General features: G+C 50.4%; 1 protein-coding gene across 6 annotated transcripts in view; it reads left to right on the plus strand.

Annotated features, from left to right (window-relative positions):
• TOX2 (TOX high mobility group box family member 2) overlaps positions 1 to 22,470 on the plus strand; it is a gene marked incomplete at both ends in the record, with an annotated part of 139,308 nt that overhangs the window by 19,084 nt on the left and 97,754 nt on the right. For 2 of the 6 annotated variants that reach the window (XM_079720293.1, XM_079720297.1), the window contains one exon: positions 12,389 to 12,514. The exons of the other annotated variants lie outside the window; for them this stretch is intronic. In XM_079720293.1, the coding sequence (XP_079576419.1) occupies positions 12,389 to 12,514 (126 nt within the window). Of the gene's footprint in view, positions 1 to 12,388; positions 12,515 to 22,470 lie in introns of those variants that run through there. 6 annotated transcript variants of the gene reach the window in all.

A 22,470-nucleotide genomic window follows, 5' to 3' on the forward strand; every position in this document is an offset into this window, starting at 1 on the left:
TTTGCTGCCTGCTGCCCGCCCCTGCACCCAGCACCTGGCACACCACAGGCTCCCTGATAACTGGAGTATTCTCTGTCCCAGAGACGGGGCCTCGAAGGCTGTGTCTGGGAGGTTGGACTTTGTCTCAAAGGTGGTGAGAGTTGAGGTGTGTTGCATTTGAGAAGAATCTCTGTGGCTCTCTTAAGGGGAAAACAATGGATGGGGGCAAGAATGGATGCAAGTAGACAGTGGGGAGGTGATTACTATCATTTAGAAGAGGACTGGTGATGGCTTGGGGATACACTTTCCAATATGGTAGCCACTAGTTACACGTAGCTATTGAAATTTAAAGTAAAATGGAATAAAATATAGTTCCTCAGTCACACCAGCCATATTTCAAGTGTTTCATAGCCCCCGTTGGGCAGTGTGGATATAGAACATTCCCGTCATTGCACAAAGTTCTCTTGGACCCCTCTCTGGCTTGGACTGTGCTGGTGGGATGAGAATGGGAAGTAGAGGGATATGGAAGATGTTAGGAGGTGGAATGTATGTGATTTGGGGACAGGTTGGCCATGCGGTGTGCTAGAGGGAGGGTGTCAGGGCGAAGACTAGGCTGTTGGCCACGGCCAAAGTAGAACTTCTGGCTCAAAGCAGTGAGCGTTTTTTTTTGTTGCGTTTTTTTTCGTTGTTTGTTTGTTTGTTTGTTTGCGGTACGCGGGCCTCTTACTGCTGTGGCCTCTCCCGTTGCGGAGCACAGGCTCTGGACGCGCAGGCTCAGCGGCCATGGCTCACAGGCTCAGCCGCTCCGCGGCATGTGGGATCCCCCCGGACCGGGGCACGAACCCGTGTCCCCTGCAACGGCAGGCGGACTCCCAACCACTGCGCCACCAGAGGAGCCCACAGTGAGTGTTTTTATGGCTCTTGATTCAGGGCATCATGTCAGAAGGATTATCCACGTTCCACCAACAGCACGAGAAAGCACCCTTTTTTTTTTTTTTTGGCTGCACCGCGCGGCATGTGGGATCTTAGTTCACTGACCAGGGATTGAACCCGTGCCCCCTGCAGGGGAAGTGCAGAGTTTTAACCACTGCACCACCAGGGAAGTCCCAAAAGCACCCATCTTATCGCACCCTCCTGGCAGAGTTGATTGTCTTTTGAAAAACCTTCAGTTGTGTATATGCCTCTTGCCAAACCCGCCTTCACTTGGGGTCTAGCATGTGCACCGTGAGATCTTCGTGGTCAGGGAATTATATGTATATTAATGCAGATTTCAATCAAAAGAGTTATGTTTGCCATTGTGGTACGGTCTGATGCTGTTTAAATGCCTTTGGTAATATCTTCAATGAGACGGCAAATAGAAAACAGGAAAGTTAGTAATAAAAAATGAATTAGGGTGATTAGCAAAAGGTGAACCGCTTCCCTCCTCAGGCAACAGGCCGAGATGATGGAACTTTGCAGGGCTCCTCCTGTCCAAACACCCGGCTGGATTATTGCAGCCTCTGTGGCTGGCCCTGGGGTCTTCTCGGCACATAGGACTTGGTTATTGCATTTCGTTTTGCAAAGGTCACAGGCATCCCCTTCGAGGGACTCTGAAGGGGCTCATTCCCTGGGGTGGGCTAGAGTGGGGCCTCGGAAGAGGAGTTTCTAACTCAGGGCAGGTCAGGAACCTTCTTCTTCCAAGGCAGAGACATCAGTGGCCTTGCTTCCCCTCCCTTCATCCTCCAAGGCCCTGGGGAATCTGTCCCTCTTTGCAACATCTTCTCCAAAGGTGCCCTTAGAGAACCTTTCCTAGCTGTCTGGTGCTGGGGTTTGGGGTCCCTTCAAGAAGTCAGTAGAGGCAAACACTCTAATTGCCTAATGCAAACACTGGGACTGGTTCCTGGGGCATCAAAGGGAAACAGGATTCTGGTGACCGTGTAAAGTGTGTGGGACTGGAGCTCAAATCAGAAGGACATGGAGCTTCTACCTTGGTAACGTTGGAACTCACATCCACCCAGAGCATGGAGCATGGAGATGGCACAGCTGGTGGTTGGGATGGTTATGTCTACACTGGTCGGCTCACTTCCATAGTCAATGGCCAGGGCTGGGTAACACACATGTTAGCTATATGATTGCCAAAACAGATGGGCAGATTTGGTTAATTCCATGTTGGTTGGATGATCCCCCAAACGGGATAACTATCTCTCTTAAGCCAGTGCTTCTCAAATTTTAACTCGCATGGGAATCATGTAAGGGTCTTGTTAAAATGCAGATTCTGATTCAGTAGATCTGGGTGGGGTCAGAGACTGTGCATTTCCTACAAGGTCCAGGTGATGCTGAGCTGCTAGTCGGTGGACCACAATTTGAGAACTGAGGACTTTGTGTCAGTTTGAGCTCCCTAGCCCACCTTCCTGCCTCTGTCGTTCCTGAGAGGTCACTGCCAGGCTGCGTGCTGGTGCCTTGGAGGTGAGTGGAGGAAGGACCACAAATAATCATCCCGGATGAAGACAGATGTGGGCTTGGGGTGTGTCAGCCTTTAGGGCGAGGCCTCAGTTCTGAATCATCTCTATGCTTCTTCCCGCTCTTCCCCAAGGCTTGAGTTTTCTCCCCCAGTCAGAGCTGGCAACATCCAGCTCTTTCCCTCTTATCCTTCAAGTAAAGCTCTTTCTCTCTGTCTCTCATGTTATACAAGCTACAGTCACAACTTGGCACCTGGCACAAGATGCTGATCTCAAACATGGAAACTCTTACTGCCATGCAGGGTTGTGGGGTTAAGATGGCAGTGAGAGGTGCCAGCCGAGTGGGGGTGGGGATTTATTGAATTCCTATGTGCCAGCCACTGTGCTCGGTGTCTTATGTATACTGTCTTATTTAACCGTCACAATAGCCCTTCACATTATGTATTGTTACCATGTCACAGACACCTGACACCTGTCAGGTGATGTGTGTCAGGTGACACCTGAAGCTCAGAGAGGTTGAGAAACTTGCCTAAGGTCACTCACCTGTTAGTAGCGGAGTAGATCAGGAACCGGAATCTGTCTGCTCTGAAGTCATGATCTTTATTCTGCAGCACGTGTCCTCCCATGTACGAAGAATCTTTAGCTTCCTTTGGGACGCCCTTTCACATACGCTCCCTGTTTAGACTCACATCACCCCTCCTGGGGAAATCTGGCATAGGATGTGTCATTCTCACTGCAGAGACAGGGAGACCTAGGCACAGAGGCAGTGCCCATCTTGTCCAAGCTCAAGCCAGAGTCATAGGCCAGCAGGGCTCAAACCCGGGCGCTTGGCCTTCACCCCCCAGCTGCTTTCCACCTCCCAAGAAGATTTTGTTGTTCTCAACTTGATGTTGTATAGATCAGACCTATGCTCTTTGACTGTGAGCGTATCATGGCCCATACTCTTTTGTTAGCTCCTGTATCAGTTATCGCTTGCTGTGTAACAAGTCACCCAAAATTAGTGCCTTAAAACAACCACCATTTTATTTGCTTATAATCTGTGGGTTGGCTGGAGGGCTTTCTGCGCTGGCTGGCCTCTGCTGGGCTCTGTCCTGCATCTCTGGTCACTTGGCCAGTGAGCTGACAGCTGGGTGATAGAGGATGGCTTCACCCCTGTGTGTGTGTGGCACTTGGCAGGCTGCTGGCTGGGGGCTGATTGTTGGGTCAGCTCTTCCCAGAGCCTCTCATCCTCCAGCAGGCTAGCTCGGGCTTGCTCACCTGGTGCTCCGGGGTTCCCAGCACAGCGAGAGAGCTCACCCCAGTGCACAAGCGATTTTCAGGCCTTTGCTTGGGGCACATTTACTGCTGTCTCGTTGGCCAGATAAAGTCACATGGCTAAGCCTGGCTTCAAGACGTGAGGAAACAGACTCCGGCTCTTGATGAGAGCAGGTGCAACATCACAACACAGAGGGTGAGCATGCAGAAACCGGAGGGCCTGTGGTCGTCTTTTTAATCCACCACAGCTCCCCTTGCTCTTTCAGACCACAAACATTTATCAAGCCCCTGCTGTGCACCAGGTGCTGTGGCAGGGACTCCAGCACAAGACAGACCTAGTGTTGCACTTATGTGGCCTCTAGTCTAGCAAACAAATAATCACATAACGAAACACATAATGTGAACATGACAAGTGTGATTAGGAGAGCTGCACAAGTGCTGTGGGTAACAGGGAGGGTCAGGAAGGACTTTCTTGACCCTTAAACTGAGACCTGTAGGGAGACCAGGAGTTGCTAGGTAATAGGGACAGAGGGGAAGCATTCCAGATAGCCAGAATAGCATGTGCAAAGGCCCTGTGGAGGGAGGGACCTGGCACATTTGAGCATCTAGTGAGGTGCCAGTTCCCTTTAACTGTCAGCTGGTTTGGGCTGAGAAAGGAACTTATGGTTCACAGCTGTCCCCTGAGCAGCCTCCATGTGACCCAGTCTCAGGAGGGAGGTGGGGATAGACCTTTCCGTGGGTGGCTTGCTCACAGGGGCAGCTGGGCTTGGTGGTCTCTGGGAGGAGGAAGAGATTGATGCTCACGTGGGCACCCAGGAAGTCCTTGTGGAAGAGGAGGGATTTGAGCATTAGAAAGGGCAAGGAGACAGCGAGAAAAGGGTCAGATGCATAAAACTGCAGGGGCAGGGGGGAGCTGGGTTAAGTAAGGGGCTTAGATTTAGTTCTGTTGGCCAGCAGTCTTTGAACCATGAACCAAGAATGATGTGGTCAGATCTGGGGTGGGGACATCAGTATTGGGTCCCCCTGGGGAACTCCCTGCTTACTCCCAAGAGCTGCCTTTGATGTCCCCAAGCGTTTACAGCTTCTCTCAAGGCATATCAGGAGGTACAGTTTTGGGAAAAGGCCTGAGCTCCCTGGAGACAGAGTAATGATCATAAATGAGCCAGCACACAGTTGGAAAAATGGGACAAGTCAGGCAAATCCAGGTTTGAATCCCTGCTTCTCGCTGACATCACCATGAAACTCTGGGCAGGTCACTGCCCAGCCCCAAGCCTTGGTTTTCTCATCTGAAAATGGGGCCTGGTCCCATCCACCCTGGGTCGGGTGAGGAGGGACCAGTGGGGCTGAGTTAACGTTAGCGCCTTTGCTTCTGTGCATGAAGGCTCTTGTCTGTGTGCAGCCGAGGACAGTACAAGGGACCTCGGTGACTACAGAGTCTGAGTGCAGCAAACACTCGTCTTTACCAGGCCTGGATGTCAGGGAAGCTGTCTTTCCCAGAATAAACAGAAACCATGGCAACCAGTATGCATCATGTGGGCCAGCAGCCCATACCGCTGCCGATGGCCAGGAGGAGGGCCTGTCACAGATGTCCCCTGGGGGTGCAGTGACCCCCAGGGACCTTCTTGCCCCCCCCTCCCTGTCTGAGGTAGGACTGAGAAGTTCTGGAAAAATCAGTCCTGATTTTCGGTTTCTAGTCAACCCTAAATTTTATTATTTAATTTTATTTTTCCGTCTTGTTCCAGAAAGCATGTCTTGAATGAGATAAGTGGGAGCAAGCCTCCCTGCCCTCCCCATCCCTTTGTCATCTGCAAATTGATCCCTTGGAAGGATTTGCCAGGACGATGCTGGGGGCGGGCATCAACATGGTGGCAAAGCTACCCTAGGAGGGAGGGCAGGGGCCCAGTAGGCTCTGCCAGTCTCCCCAGACATGCAGCGAGGTGATGACATTAACACCCCAGTGGACAGAGAGGCTCACCCTCACCGAGGGTTCACAGCTACTAAGTGGCAGAACTGGGATTCGAACCTGGGTCTTCATGCTTCACAACTCATTTCCACACTGCATGTGGCTGAATTGGGTGCTCAGCCACCAGTGTGGCAGGGCAGAGAGAGTTTATCAGCCCTCCGTGTGGGGAGCCTGTGATGCCTGCCCCTAGCACAGAGGGGTCCAGGGTGGTGGCGGAGAGGCAGCTGAGTTGGTCTTGGAGACTGGGAAGGTTTTCCAGTTCTTGTGTTTCTGCCTGGCAGCCTCCTTTTGCATCTCTGGTAGGAGAAGAAGTCAGGACTTATGCCCTGACTTCTAGAAGCATGGCCTTGTCTTGGCTGGAAGTTGGGAAAGGGGTTTTCTGGAACCCCTGGCTTCTCCCCCTGTGTCTGCGGCCATCCAGACTGGACAGTCAGAGCCAAGCTTGGGGAACCCCTTGTCTCTTGGAACCTTAGGTCCTTATCTGTAAAGTGAGGGACTTGTTGACCCAGTTGACAGCCTCATGGCAGTGAGCATGGATGATAGAGCCCAGAACCTTAGTTCCAATCCTGTCTGGGACACTTACTAGCTGTGCACATCTAGAAAGTTACCCAACCTCTCAATTCATGCCTCTGTAAGATGGGAATAATAATGGCATCTACCTAATGGGGTCATCATGAGGACCAATATTTGTAAACACAGGAAACAGTACCTGGGACAGAGTATGTGCTGTTACTAGTGTTACCTCTTGGAGTTGCTGGGAAGTTAGTGTGAATGTGGCAGGACCTGTCATGCTCGGCAGGAAGCAGATGCTCAGACACTGTTAGCTTTTTGATTGAGGAGAGGAGGCAGGAGATGGGGTCAGTGTGGAGGGTACCCAGGTAGACAGGCCCCTGGGCTGGCTTTGGGACCTTGGAATACCCACTCCATCACTCTGTGTCTGGCTTTTGGTGGTTGCTTATTTTTGGTCATTCATTCACAAGAACACACACGAAGATATAAAAGTATAGATAATACATTAAAAACTTAGAGCCAAGGAAAATATAAAATAGAACCAATTCCAAGTGGAAAATGAAAACAGATATGTTGGCCTTGGGCTCTATAGTTATTGAAATTGGCCTGCACATCTGGTTGTGGGCTTCCTGGTGGACCAGTGAAAAGGGAAATAGATTTACTCCAGGATTTCTTTATCCAAAGGGAAGATGCTTGGCAGCTTCTCACGGGAAGCACAGCTTTAACTGGTATTTGGAACTAAAAGAAATCCCTCCCTCTCACCAGCTTCATGGATGTTCTCAGAGCTCAGTTTCTCCAAATGTAAAATGGGGGGATGAGACCCTGCTCCTCTGTGTGTCTGGCTGATTGTGGGCATATGTACCTGTGCATTCTTGGCGTGTAGTGGGCACCCAGAGGGCATAGTTCCCAGCCCGCGGCCCCATCATAGCTGGCGCCTGTCAATTTTTGGGCAGAAGTTTAAGTCAGCACAGGGTCAGCCCAAACAAAACCAGCTGTGCTCCGAGTGCAGTTCTGCTGTCGGAACCCAGTCAGGGGGAAGGTTGTGTGTACGGGGAGTGGAAGCTGTTTAATAATAGGACATATGCCAAGGCCAATGGGCACTTTGACAAATGGAGGCTGGCACGTGGCGTGGTGCATAAGCCCCCAGGTGAGTACACACAGTGGGGTTGGAGGACCAGCAAGGGCCCATTTGGTGAGACCGGCTGTGCAATCAGACATGAGTTGGAGTTCGAATGCTGGGAGGGCTGTGAGGAGGGAGAGAGGGAAACGGGAGGCAGTTGCAGAGGATGGAGGGAGGCAGGGCATGGAGCACCTTCAAGTGTGCGACGTGGCCCCTTGGTGATCAGCGTTTCCAGCGAGGAAGCACGTGGGGTTAAGCAACCACGACATCCTAGTGAGCTTGAGGATCCAGACAGGGCACCTTAGAGGTGCGAATGGCTTCAGTCACTTCCCTGGGGCGAAATTGGTTTCACCTCGAAGAAGCTTTGTAGCTTCTCAGCACTTCCAGGTGCTGATGGCGGCATCACAATATTGTGAAATTAAGCAGCGAAGCCGACTTCATTACCAGCTTACCTGGTGAGGGAGCAGCCACCTTAGTTAGCACTGATGGTTGGGTATGACAGAGCTAAAATTGAACTTGGCAATTACTACTCGTGAGAGGCTCTCGGTGCTGTGAAAAGAAGGTTCCATGGAAATCAACCCTGGTAATCACCCGGCTAAAAATTAGACAGTTACTATTCAGGTTGCTCTGTCAGCATACGCATTGGGGTGATGCAGGGGAAGGGGGATGGAGACTTGGGTTTTGGCTGTCCTGGGTTACGTTGCGTTCACCTGCACCAGATTCATTTTTTACATTAGTTCCAGGACAGAGGTTTGAGAGACCCCGTGTTAATGTCGTGGTGCAGGGTGGCCGTTTGAATGATGGGTCGTTTTAAAGTCCTGTTCTTTTTATTTGCATGAACCCACACCTCTTTCTCAGCTTTCCAGTTTTCTCTACACTTGTGAAGGGGTTTTCCTAACAGGTCCTTGCCTCTCCTTGGGATGTTGCACATGACGAGCTCAGATTTTGTTGACTCCTAGTCTTAGAGGAGGGTTATTGAAGGCTATTATTGAAGGTTTCTGAGCCCTTCATGGAATTATTTTTATTAAGCTTTGGCTAGAGTATTTCAACAACCTCAGAATAATGTCCCCATGTTGCAGATAAAGACAGTGAGGGGCCAGTGTGTGCTTGGCTGAGAGAGTCAGATGGAAAGGAAAAGCTTGTACAGATTCAGTTCTCAGTTGACTTGGGATGTGGGCCCTGACTGTCAGGAACGGGAAGATGGCAGTTCAAGTCAACTCACTGCTTTGAACCTCAGTTTCCTCATCTGTAAAATGGGAACTTGGGCTAGGCAGGTGTGTGAGGCTTCAGTGAGATAAGGCAGGCACAGTAGGACCTCAGCACAGGTGGCTGTTGTTATTAACAGTGGTATTTATTGTCCACCTCTTCTGTGCCAGGCGCCGGACTGGACCTTTTCCATAGGAGACCACTGCTTTCTTTGTACAGAGATCCTGCAAGGAATTCTTAAGTAAATGCAGGCTCGGAGAGGGTTTAATTTTGTCCAGGTCCTCTCAGCGAGTAAGGGGCAGGGCCGGGATTCAAACTCAGGCAGTCTGGCCCCCAGAGCCTGGCAGTTGTCCCTGGCCTCATTGTGGGAACACTTGACCATCAACAAAAAACAAGGCAGCCTGGATGAGCTGCCTGGAGGGCCGAGAAGAGAGAAACATTAGAACAGAAATACCTTTTCCAAAAGGCTGCAGCCCTTCCACAGGAAGCTGAGTCATCTGTCTTTGTTTTGAACCATAACCATCAAGCTGCCTCCAAATTCGAAAAATAAAAATAAAGCTAAAAAATGCTGAGTTCTGTCAAGGTGCAAGGGCCCCTCCCTGGCTCTACCCCAGGGGGAGCTGAGCAGAGGGTCTGTAGAGCTGGGACCCCCGCCACCCCATGCTGCTTGGCCAAGTACTCAGTGCAAAGGGAAGAGCCCTCCTTCTGGAATCCACGCTCTGCAGGTTCACCTGCAGGCGGCTGCAGGTACCCAGCCTGCCAGGTGGACGCTCTTGCCCTGGCCCCGTGTGCCCCGTGGGGCTGGGACTCTCACGGTGAGTCAGTCACGATGGGATGCTGGTCTGTCACTGCACACTGAGGACAAGATGGTTACACCCCGGAGTTCCTCCTTCCAGTACATCCAGAATCTTCTGTCCTCAGACTCAGCCTCCCTTCCCCCCGCACATGGTGGCGTTCAGTAAGTGTTTGATGGAGAATGTGGGGACTTCCTGCATTTGTCCTGTGTTGTCCCATCTCTAACATGCTTCCTCCCTTCTCTGTTCACCCAAACTTTGCCCCTCCTTCAAATCCCAGCTCAAATGACACGTTTTCCGTGAAGTCCTCGCTCAGCCGATGACCCTGGGGCCCTTAGCTGTGAGCACCGTCTTCCTTCCATCCTACGGTCTCACTACATGCATGAGCTGGGATGTCTTTTGAGGACATGGACAGTGTCCTGCTCACACATTGCCCTGGTGTCTGGAACCCCGCCCTGCATGGCGGGGAAGTAGGCAGAGGGAATAGAAAATTCTTGGTGAGTGAATGAATAAATAAATGATTATTGAAGGATTTTTGCCTTCACACTGTCCGTGTGCCAATCAGTTACACCTTTTATCAGCATCTTTGGTTTCCAGTGAGCGAGTTTAACATTCAACAAACAGCATGAGCTTCTTTCCATAGCAGTGAATGCTGCTCATTTCATAGGTGCCTAGTATTCCACTGTACAGAGACCTGTGATTTATTTAACCAATCCCCTCTCAGTGGATTTTGTTGTCATTTCCATGTTCTCATAAATAATGTTGCAATGAAGAAATAAACATTCTTGTTCATACAGATTTGGGCCTAGAAAATCCTTTCCCACCTTAAGCTTATATGAGTATTCACGGATGGTTTCTTCCTGCACCCTTCCAGCTTTGTGTGTGTACATTTCCAAATCTTCAGTATGTCTGAAATTTTCATCCCTTTCTATCTCAGTGCAAAACCTGCATCTCCCTTTCCTTCAGACAAACTTCATGTGCTTGGATCTTGGCCTTGTATCTACAGATTGTGTGTACTTTCTATTTGTTGAGCACCTACTGTGAGTCAGTTCCTGTGCTAGGAGCTGGGACCCAGATGTGAACAAGACAGATGGTGCCGGCCATCAAGGAGCTCACAGCCTAGGGAGGAAGATGAACAGTAAACACAGAAATAAAAGCCATCAAAACAAGCAACCAGAAGCCATCGGCTGGAGGAGTGTGCTACAAAGAAAATAATTCAGGTGTGGGTGAGTCAGTGGACCCCCTCTCTGGGGAGGAAGGAGAGCTTGAGCAGGATGCAAGGGTTTTGTGAAGATCTGGGCAAAGGCATTTTATGCAGAGGGAACAGCATGAGAAAGGTGCAGAGGCACGAGCAAGACTTCTTCCTCTCTGGAGCCTTTTCTTTCTTTCTTTTTTTAATTTTTAAAATTATTTATTTATTTATTTATTTATTTATTTTGCGGTAGGCGGGCCTCTCACTGTTGTGGCCTCTCCCGTTGTGGAGCACAGGCTCCGGACATGCAGGCTCAGCAGCCATGGCTCACGGGCCCAGCCGCTCCGCGGCACGTGGGATCTTCCCAGACCGGGGCACGAACCCGTGTCCCCTGCATCGGCAGGCGGACTCTCAACCACTGCGCCACCAGGGAAGCCCTCTTTTTTTTTTAATTAATTTTTTTTTTTTTTTTTGGCTGCACTGCACAGCACATGGGATCTTAGTTCCCTGACCAGGGATCGAACCCATTTCCCCTGCAGTAGAAGCGCAAAGTCCTAACCACTGGACTGTCAGGAAATTCCCTTTGGAGCCTTTTCTAATCCCCTCAATCCTTCCTCATACTGTCATGCTGGGCAGCAACCCCCTTTATCATGTGGCATTTGCCGTCCCCCAGGCCTTTCTCTCTGTCACTTAGTTTATTATTGTTATAAGTGAGGCGACCCCCCAAAACTCCTCTCACTTAGTTCTAGATGCCCTCAGCTCTCTGATGCTTCCTCAGCAGCCTCTGATGTTTCTGAAATGTCCAAAAGACTGGCTTAATAGCACCCAGCATAGTACATGGTACTTAACAGGTGCTATCATCCCCATTTTACAGATGAAGAAACTGAGGCTCAGGGAAGTTAACTGTTCCAGCAGGCAGAGCAAGAATTCAAACCCAGTTCTGTTTTATTCCAAAGTCCACCTTCTTCATGGAGCCCTAATTTAGCTGGATTTATGTGAAAGCTAATGAGACTGCCAGGGGAGCCATAGTGTTTCAGGCCAGCACTGTCCCAGACCTGATCCAGCCTTGTGGTGGGTGACCTTGGCCCTTGGCTTACTGGCTTCAGAGGAGTGGGAAAGGAACCAGGGAGGCTCTTATGTTTTTGTTTTAAACTACAAATGTAGTACATGCTTGTGGAAAAGAAAAAAAAAATGAAACAAGAAAGAAAAAAGCAGCAGCTGAAAATACCTCCTTCTCCTCCTCCCAAGGGTAACCACTATTAACAGTTTGGCATCTTTTACAGTGCATATCCAAACACACACAGAATTATGGTTTTCATAAAAATGGGATCATGTCCTTGACTTGCTCCCAGCCGGTTCTAAGTCAGCACCTACAGACCTTCCTCATTCTATCATATTCCACAGAACGGATATACTTCAGTCGATTCAGCCTGACCCCATTTTAGACATTTAGCTTGCCTCTAATTCTTCTCTGTAACGAGCAACATCAGTGAGCACGCATGGTGCACGCAGGTACCAATATTTCTGCAGGATGGATGCTCAGAAGTCTAATTGCCAAATGAAATGACGTGCAGGTTTCACACAGGTGCTGCCAAAGTGCCTTCCTAAAGCCCTTCTGGTCCAACACCCGCTCCCAGGGCAGTGGGCAAGGCCCTTAAGCCACAAATAATGCAGAGCTGAGCTGCCTCCCCTTCTGCGCCCTGAGACCTGGCGTGGAGACCGCCGCCAGGAGCTCTGAACACACAGGTCCAAATTGGGATAGAAGATGGATTTTTATAAAAGAGGTTAAATAACAGGTTTTTCCATTTCACCTTATAGGAATGGGATGGGGGGTTGGGGTACCGGGCCTCTAGCCAATAGAGGACCAAGAGTTGTCAGGAGGGCTTATAAAGCTTGCTATTTCTGGCATTTTTTTCTCTTTCTCTGCTGATTATGCAGCAGAATCGCACAGAGGCTGTCGCGGGCGCGTTCTCTCGCTGCTGGGGCTTCTGTGGAATGAGACTCGGGTTCCTTCCACTTACAAGACGCTGGTGCATTGCAGGTGTGTTTCAGCAGAAGGTAAGCAGCGGGTGCTCGCTGCCTCCTGGGGTGGAAGTGGTCAGGCTGGCACTGCGGGGTGAAGACAGACGATGTCTGGTTGGGAGCAGGCAGGGACCTGGACAGGTGTCTGTCACATTGTAGAATGAAGATACTTTGGAAGGTCCAGGAGGCCTGCAATTGGCAGCTCCTTCTTGAAAAGAAATTCTGCTGGTACCAGCCCCTGAAGAGCAGGTCTTGGTGCCCAGATGCTCAGAAAGCATTTGTTTGCTCTTTCGTACATCCATTTAACATGCCCTGAAGTGGGCCTGACCAGGTGTGATCGGGGGGGTCTGGCTAACTCAGATTGAAACAAGGATGGAGCTGGCCCATGGCATGATAGGAGCGCAGAAGATACCTGGGATGAGGGGTGGGAAGGGCCTTTCAAGGCAGGAGGGGTGAGAAGTAGCTGGGGACATCACCAGGAACAAAGTTTGAGCTGCCTCTTCCATTGGATTTTGGAGTTTGTGGAATCAAAAATTCCTCTCCCGATTGGCGGGTGCCACCTTTTCCTTTTCTCCATTAATGATATTGAAAAGATAACCAGTTGGGATCTCCAGTTGCCCTCCTTTTGTAGAAGAAAGGACAGCAAAAAATGAGAAAGGGCATTGTCACAGATTTAAGGGCAAACACACACACGCATTATAGGTGACAGGGATTTTGAATGAAGAAACACAACATTCATGGCATTTTCCCGCTGACCCTGGGGAGACAGTCTTTGTGATGGGAGTTGGCTGAGTTGGGGGTGGGGCTTGTTACAGTTGACAGGGCTGCACCCAGCTGAGCCGAGAGAGAGGGGGAGGCCTGACCTCTTCTGGCGCCGATTCATCACAGTCGTAGTCATTGTTGCAAATCTGGCCGCGTGCACGTGTGTCCCAGAAATGGAAGCCACGCCACTCTCTCAGGCCTGCTTTCCCTGGCTTGGAATATCCCAGGTCAACTGAGAGAGACCAAGAAACAGGAGCTTCTGTGCCCCGTGTGTGATCTCCACTTTCTGCACACTGGGTCTAAAAGCAGGCAGTCATAGGCCCCCAGTCTGCTGGGAAGGCTTTGGAGCCAGCCAGACATTGAGGAAATAGCTATTTGAGTGCCCGCTGTGTACCAGGGGCTGGGTTAGGTACCGGTTGCAAATCTCAGCTCTGCCTCAAATACAATCTGTGACATTGGGCAAGATTTTTGAGCCTGGCAAGTCTCAGTCTCCCCATCCATAAAATGGGGGCACTGATACCTGCTTTTCTGTGTTGTGATGATTTTGTGTGTGTGTGAGCATATCTGTGTATGACCTGGGGAGCTCTCCCCTTGTGCTTGTAGCCAGAGGCTCTGTGTTCTGGTTCTCTTCTTAGGGAGCTTGAATGCACGGCCGCAGTCTGCTTTGCAGCCCTGCCTGATATGAATTTCTCTGTCTCTGGTCACATCCATGGGCTCTTGACAGGGAGAGGAGTAAATGACAGGGGCTTACTCGCTGTCTTGAAACAGAACTGACTCTAATTTTTAACACTTCCTGAACAGCTTACTGAATACCAGTCACCAGCGTTGTATAATACAACTGGGATCTCAAGGCAAAAGCCAGCTAGTAAACCAGTGTTTGCTGAGAACCCTGGGTCAGGGAGAAAGGCCTTGGAAGAGAGGAGGGAGTGGTCTTGGGAGGGAGGGTGTGGCTGGAGTATCACCACCCCCACCCCCATCCCCACACATCTCCCAAACGTGGAGAACAGAAGCTGAACCCAGGTTTAAGACTTGACTTTTGAGTCCTGGCTCTACTCTGCGCTCTCTGTGTGATCTCCGGCAGGTCACCTTACCTCTCTGAGCCAGAGTTTCCTCTCCTACAAAATGATGGATTGTTAGGAGGATTAAACAAGATCTATCAAGCACTTTGTTGGTGCTCAGTAAATAAAAATACTCATCTCTCTTGAGGAAGGGACCCTGCAGAGCCTTTGACAGGGTGTGGCACACAGCAGGCACCCACTGAATATTTACAGAAAGAACGAAGGTGCCCAGGGAGTGGGAAACTGCAGTTGCAAGTACGTACCCTGCTACTGTAATTGCTTTGTGATCTAGGGCAAGCTCTTCACCTTTTTTGGTCTCTGATTCCTTCAGAGAAATAATTCAGGCTGGTCGCAGCAGCCCCTACTGTTTTACTCCTTGTTGGAAATCAGGGTTTTGCGGGGACCCTCCAGAGGAGGATGAACTGCATGTTTGAAATTCATTTCCTTCCCATCATTAGTGGCACCCGTAACGACTCTTTCCCCGCTGCCTCGTGCATCCACAAACCAGTAATTAATGAAATTGGGAGCAGAAGCAGGGATGCAGGGTTTCCCGAGGAGGCGGCTTGGGCACAGCTGGGCTGTCCCTGTGGCACCCACTGTGATTGCCTCAGGGGCCCGAGGGCTGCCCAGGAGTCGCCGTCTCTGTCTAGCCAGGAGGCCTGGCAAATGTTCACATGTGTGAACAACAGCAAACGAAGTCCTGAACTATCATAGACGGGGAGTGGATTCCCCAGCTTCTCCCAGACCCTCCGGTGACATTTTCCAGGGAGGGTGTGAGGGCTCCCCCGCTGTCAGGTGTCTGTGGAGATGGGCATTGGAATGGGAATTGGGGGCCTGGGTGGACAGGCTTCGCTCTCGTGATTTCTGGCCATGAGACTTGCGGCAACATTCTTACCTTCTGCGGGTCTTAACTTGCTATGCAGAGCAGTTGGGGCCAGGGGAATGGATGCCCCTTAAGGATGGGGGAATAGTGTAGAAAGGCAGCTTTGATTTGCATGTCCTCACCCCAGAGTGTCCATCTGAAGGAGATGGTGTCTCTAAATGGTCCTTATCTCGGTTCACGTGCCCCCAGCCCCAGACTTGCCCTCCCCCTTCACGCCCATCTTGGTAAACATCATGACTGTCCACTCCTTGGCTTAAGTCATCCCTGACCCCTCTCTCTGCTGTACTCCCTGCTGGCTGTGTCTTCAAGGTACAACCACGTTTCCCTGCTTCACTCTTACCTGTGGTTGGGTGACACTGGAGCCTCTACCCAGGCCTCCCTGCCTCCACCTTCCCTCTTAGAGTCTGCTCTGCTCACAGCCCCCAGCTGGATCTCTGGGAACCAATCCCCTGCTTGAAGCCTTGGCCACTTGCACCCACTGGATCTGTTTCAAAATCCTTCATATGCCTGCTTCGGGACGGGGGCACCTGTCGGATCTCAGGTTTTGCAGTCAGAGCTAGCCTCTGTCTCCTCCCTCCTGGGCAGAATCACTGCCCTGCTGCTGCCTAAAGCCCCTCCCCTGCTAACCAAACTATCATGCTTCTCGGTTTTGTACACCCAGACCCTTTTGTCCAGAATATGTTTTCTCTACCCCTCGAGCTGCTGCTTGTTCTTGCAGACAGAATTGTGGCATCACTGCTTTCTAGAAGCCTTCTCTGATTGCCACCTCATCCCACCCCCAACAGACTGAGCCAGGGGCCCCTTCTCTGTGCCCTTCCCATCGGTGCTGTGATGCTCGGAGGGGACTGAAGCCATGTGTGATGCACCTTTATCCTCATGCCTTCTGGAAGGCTGGATAGCACAGACTATCTGCTTGGGAAACATCACTTTAGATAGTAAATGCGAAGAATCCTTTGCAAAAATTAACAGCCTTCAGACCTAGACTGACTGGATCAGAATCCTCAGCCTGTGGTTTGATTTGGCTGTGTGACCTCGGAAAGCCCCAACCTCTCTGAGCTTGGAGGGTCAAGAGGATTGACAAGATGACACCTATAACAAATTCCCTCTTCTTTCCCACTTGCTGGACAGTAAGTGTCCCCAAAGGTACTTGGAACATTTCAATGGCCACTCCCCATTTCTCCAATCCCGTACACAGAGGAGCCCTGCATCGAACCCCAAACAGGAGCAGCCGTCGGGGCAACCTGAGATGCAGAAGCCACAGGAAGAAGCCACAGGCCGAGCGGATGTCAGCTGCTCTGGGGCCCCATGTGGTTCCTCGGATGTGCCGAGCTGTGCAGCCCTCACGCCTGCCCTCACCCACTCCTCCAACCACAGCATCAGATAAAGCAGGCGGAAAAAGTGCTGCCTTCCTCTCTCTGGGGAGGGGTCGTCTCAGTGCCATCTGTGGGGTACACTCTATCCCCGGTTACCTCTCTGGCCGCTCCTCCTCTTCCCCCTCGCTTGCTCTGCCCACCTTAGTGGTCCCCACCGGCACACTCCGACCTTAGGGCCTTTGCACGGGCTGTTTCTCCCCCACCTACCTGCCCGGCTCACTCCCTCACCTCCTTCCAGTCTTCGCTCGACTATCACTGTCTCAATGAGGCCCACCGTGACCACCCTGTTTAAACTCGCATACCCTCCACCTCACCTCTCCTGATTCATCTCACCGGCCCAGCCTTTTCTTCTTTCCATATAAGACTTAGAACCGTCCAACATACTAAGTAAATGACTTACTACGTTTATCGTTTATTTTCTGTCTCCAATGCAAAAGGGAAGCTCCGAGGATCTTTGGTCACTGCTGTATCTCAGGGGCCTGGAATAGTGTCTGGCACCAAGCACATACTCAATAAATATTCCTTCAGGAAGTGGATGCACGAGAGAGGGGATAAGAACAAGCCCAGCAATGAGAAGAGGGTCAGGATGGGTACTTTGGATTCTTGTTCCATGTATATGCACACACGCCCTCAGCCACTTTTTGAGCCTCTCAGTGTTCGGGACACGGCTGGCCCGGGGTCAGTGCTCATCAGTGGTTGTAGGAAGTAGCGGAGACTAAGTAATGCCCGTGGAACGGAGACCTTGGCATATTCTACGAGTTGTTGAGTTGGCAGGAGAGTAGAGGTCCAGTGGGAGATGGTGAGGGATGGCACTGGAGAAATCAGGAGCCAGACCAAGCAGGACCTCAGGACCGAGGGAAAGAGGTGAGTCTTTCTCCTGAGGCCTGTGGATTTTGAGCAGGGGAGTGACTTGTGTATGGAGGGTTTAGGACTGGGTTCTCCCGGTTTGTGATTAGGTGGGAAAACCCAGGCTTTGCTCTTCTACTTTCCAAGAGTCAGCTGTCTGCCAGACAGCCCTTGGTTATGCTTTTCACAAGGTTTCTCATGAACCCATTGTATAGATGAGCAAACTGAGACTCAGAGAATGGAGTCTTATGGAATCCATCTTCCATGTGGCAGCCTGAGTCATCTTTTAAAATAGAAATCAGAGCGCGTTGCTTCTCTGCAAAAACTCTCCCGTGGCTTCCCATTGGAGATAAAATCCCAAGTCCCCACCGTGACCCCAGGGCCCCACAGGCTCTGGCCCCTGCCGACTGCTCTGATCTCATCCTTGCTCCTGCCCCTCTGCTTACCGTGTTCCAGCCACATTATGCCTCCCCTCATGCCAGAGCTTTCTGCTGGCTGACCCCAGGGACTATGCACTTGCTGCCCCCCCCCACCCCCCCCCCCCACTTATTACATGGCAGGGCCCTTCTTCTCCTTCAGGGCTCCCTTAGTGAAACTCTTACCTCGAGAGAGAGACCTTTTCAGGTACTCTGTGTTTCTCTCCATCTTCTTCCTCTGCACTCTGTTTGCTTCACAGCATTTGTCACAGTTGTAGACACTTTTGTGTGTTTGTTTGTCACCTGCCTCCTCCAGGGGACTCTGAGGCCTTTGGGGGCTAGGACCATGTCTGTGGTGGATTCAGGGAGCTCTGGGCCTGTGGGGACGGCTGATGCTCCCAGGCCTGCCTGAGGAGACAGACACCTTGCAGGGACCCAATTCCTGTTGCACCTGGTCTTGACCCGCTCCCAGTGCTGCCTACATTCCCTGTAATGGTAAATGCTCTGCCTGGCATTTCGGCAGCCTGGTGGATCCATGTGTACCTGTGGAAAGATGTCAGCTGAGTCATCTAATAGCTGTGAGACCTTGGGCAGTTTCCTTTATGTTCCTGACCCTCAGTTTCCTCATCTGTAAAATGGGCATACAGAGGGACAGTGTCCCACAGGGGCCTAGTGCATGTGTGCCCAGTGCTTGATTCAGTTCTAAACTCCCTTATCTGAAACCCAAAAGGCTCTGCAACCAGCAGTTATCTTGTAAATATGCTGCAAACTCATTCGGCCCCCAAGCCTGATCTAAACTAACAGATACGTTTCACTTAGCCCTCTTGTGTGAACATTCATGGGATTCACTGCAGAAATCTGAATGTGTTTTAACTGCAGGTGTTGTCCCAGACCCCACAGAGGCTACTACCTAATTTGTGGAATCTTTACTTTCTCACTTTTATGAAATCCAAACAGATTCTGAATTCTGAAACTCCCTGGGTTCTGGCTAAGGGGCTGTGGACCTGGGTGTGTGAGTTGCTGCTGAAGACCCTCCTGGGGTCTGGGAGGGTCCACAGGGGCCTTTGACAGCCGTGGCAGAGCCAGAAACCTCGTTTCCTCTTGGTTTCTTAGCAGCCAGTGTCTTTTTAGTCACCTGGGGTTAAGTTGGGTTTTGTTGGCTGAGGGGCCAAGGTTAAGGCTTGGGCAGGGTAAGCTCCAGTGCTCAAGCATTTCTGGTTTGAATTTAAAAGGGGAAATTTTTTTTTTCTTATGAATCATCAGAAAAAGAAATCAGAAGGAAGTGTGTGACCAAGGAGAGGAAATTAGGGTTTGCAAATTGCGTGCGTCACCCCCTTTCTGACTCTTGGGTGATCCCTTGCTCTTGGCAGTTTTCATTTATCTCTGAGATTCTTAGTTCCGAATTTTGGAAAATATACTGGAGACAGTCGTGGTTTTATTCTGGCTTCAACCCTGCTTCCCTTTCTAACCGTGAATATAAATTTCTATTTTTGAATCACTGCCACACTCTTTTACTTGTTATTACTTTAGCAAGTGTTTCTTCCCTGCTCAGAGTCCTGCTTCTGGACTCCACCCCTGGATCATCACAGAAGCTTCTGCCTGGCTTCCTAGACAGGCTCCAGTCTTACTTTCCCCCATTCATTCTTCACCTGAAGCTAAGAAGCCAGTTTCTAAAATGCAGCCCACAGTCTGGGCTTTGGTCTCAACCCTCCACCCCCACCCTGTATAGCCCTGAAAAGCCCCATCGTGATAAGGTCCTGTTTGCCTTTGCAGCTCAGCTCTCACTGCCTCCCCTAAGTAAGTGGGTCCTCCTCTCCAGCCCTCTGTCCTTGGCAAGTGCTGTTCCCACCAGCCTGCCTGTCCTGTCCATCTGGTGCCTTCTCCCTCACCTGGCTAATTCTGCTCAGCCTGCAGGTAGATTGGCTTAGAAGCCACCTCCTCTGAGAAGTCTCTAGGCTCCCATGAACTCTGGTTCCCAGTGCACTTATCACCCACTTATAATTCCTGGTCCTGTCCTCTTCACTGCACCAGATGCTCAGGAGGACAAAGACTGTATCTTGCCATCACTGGTACCATCCCCAGCACTCGGAACAGAAAGCTGTTTCAAGCAAGACTGGGTGGACTCGAGACAAATGAGCAGTGTGGTGAGGGGGTGACTCTTGAGGCAGCAGGCAGGGGTCTTGGGTACTCATCTACCCTGCTTCTGGCTGGCTAGCTGCCTGGTGGTGGCTGCCATATTCCTTTCCAGAAGGCTGGAAACTGTTTTCCATGTCAGCAATGGTGGGAAGTATCCCAGTTTCATTATAGTTGATGTGTTTCATGTACACTTCTCCCATTTCCATAGAATCAAGGGTACCTTTTTTCCTATGTATTTGTCTCTTGGTAGATTGCCTCCTGTGTGACTTTCCTGTTTGTGTCCTGTGTCTTTTCATCTGTCGGCATCTTGCCGTCTTTAATTTGACTGAGCCCTTTCTGCATCGTATTTATTAACTATCTCATAGTTGGTGCTGATATTTTCTTAGTTCGATGTCCTTTTCATTTTGGTTTTATTACGCTTCCTTCTACAGAAGATATTAATGCATATATATTTGAATCTGTCAATCTCCCTTCCTCCGTGATTGCTTCAAGGGCTGAGGAAGTTATCCTGCTGCCAGAGATCTGATAAACATTCTGCTCTGTTTTCTGATATTTCCCTATAACATGACTTTTTAGACTTAACTCCTGAATCTGTTTAGAGTACGTTTTGGTAGGTGGCTTGCAATGGGTATCTAGTCCAGTGTTCCTAAGTAGGAACAGGATAACCCTGTTATCCCCATTCTGTTTATGAAATAATTGGTCTTTGTCTCTTTGTTTCCAAAAGGAGAGACAAAATAGAGTAGTTGTTATGGGCAGGAGCTCGCAGAGTTAAGATCCTGGCTTTGCCACTTTCTAGCCGTGTAACCTTTGAGCACGCTGCTTACATCGAGTTTTTCTCCTCTGTAAAAGGGGGTCGTAGCATCTCCCTTGTAGGCTCATTGCAAAGATTGAGTGAAATATCTTACGGAAATCACGTCACGTGATGCCTGGCATAGAGTACGTGCCCTCCTTAACCATAATGTGTTTCTGTACAGAGTTGGGTCTAATTCTCTACCTTCTCTTCTGTTTCATTGATTTAAAGCTCTCCTTTGACATCCCTGCCCCACTGCTTTAATTATTTAACTGTTGTTTCACAGAATGTTTTATCTCTGGCCAAACTAGATGACACCTCCCCAATTACTCTTCTGTTAGGAATATTGCTTCAAACTCTCACTGTTTTTTTTCAGTGAATATTGAGTCTTCCCGTGCACTCTGCACTGTAGCCCACCTCACACCTACACACACACACACCAGTTTTCTCACCCTCCCAGCTGCCTCGCCTCCCAGCTCTCTGATCACTCTGGCCCCTCTACCTGGCAGGTGTGTATCAACTGTCTCACCTGGCCTATCTCTACCTAATGCCTCATCACCCCAGCTGTCATTAGTGCTGGTGTCTGTACTGCCTCTGGACCCCAAGCTTCCCTGGGGATCGTTTCTGTGTCTCTGGTACCTTCAGAGCCTGGCACATGGCCAGTTACATCATAGATTCTCAGATCAGGGATTGGGAAAGGCGGGGATGCTGCCACCATCTTGGATTTTGAGGGTAACTGGTCTTTGTTGTCTTCTGGAGGCACAGGCTCGGGGACCCCAGTACTGTGATGGTTTTAACCATTGGCATGCTGTGGCCAGTCACTGGGGGCAGTGTACCAGCCCTGGCCTCCATTTCCCCAGTGGGATAATGGGAAGGAGTCTAAGAGCCTATCAGCCCTGAGGTTATATAATTTATCTTAAACGGGGTGGCTTGGCAGTGAAGTTGAATTTGAAGAACTCATTGGCATGTGCTCTGCCTTGGAGTGGGGTTTGCTCTCTCTCTCTCTCTCTCTCTCTCTCTCTGTGTGTGTGTGTGTGTGTGTGTGTCCAGGAGGAAGGTCCAGACCCAGAGGTCCTAACTGCCCTCCTGGCTTCTGTGCTGCAGGGTCCCCAGGGAGAGCCCAGACCTAGGGCGTAGGGCTTCCGTAGTGAAGAACAGAGGAGTGGACCTCAGCCTAGGCAAATGGCAGGGGCGATAGGGGAATCCAGCCTCTCTTGGGCACCTTGGTGTGCCCGCACACTGACAGGAGGCATGCACAGCCCTGCCAGTCCCATTCCCATTTTACAGGAGAGGCATCTGAGAATCAGAGAGGTGAGGTTCCTGTCCCAGCCATATGGCCACACAGCCACACAGCAGCTAAGTGCAGAGACTAGGCTTCCAAAACTGGTCTGCTCCAGTGTTCTCTCAGCTCCCAAGTCCAAGGGCTGATTTCAATACAGCGCTAAAAAATATAGTAGCAGTGTTTACAAATATCATTTCCTGTGTTATCTGGTACCAACAGAAGGAAGTGAACTTGGTACTTTGTCTATGTTAGGTTTTGGGGTTAGAAGCATAAGTGTCAAGTTCAGGTGACCTAGAAAACCTTTCTAGGTCAAATTACGATTTCAAAAGATTTTTTTTCTTTTCCTTTCTTTCTTTCTTTTTTTTTTTAAACCGCCCCACGCTTGAACGCTGTCGTTGACATATTTCCCTTCCAACAATACCAGCCCTTTGTGGCATGATTGAGGG

This window comes from Hyperoodon ampullatus (genome assembly GCF_949752795.1).
Source record: "Hyperoodon ampullatus genome assembly, chromosome: 14".
Taxonomy (NCBI): Eukaryota; Metazoa; Chordata; class Mammalia; order Artiodactyla; family Ziphiidae; genus Hyperoodon; species Hyperoodon ampullatus.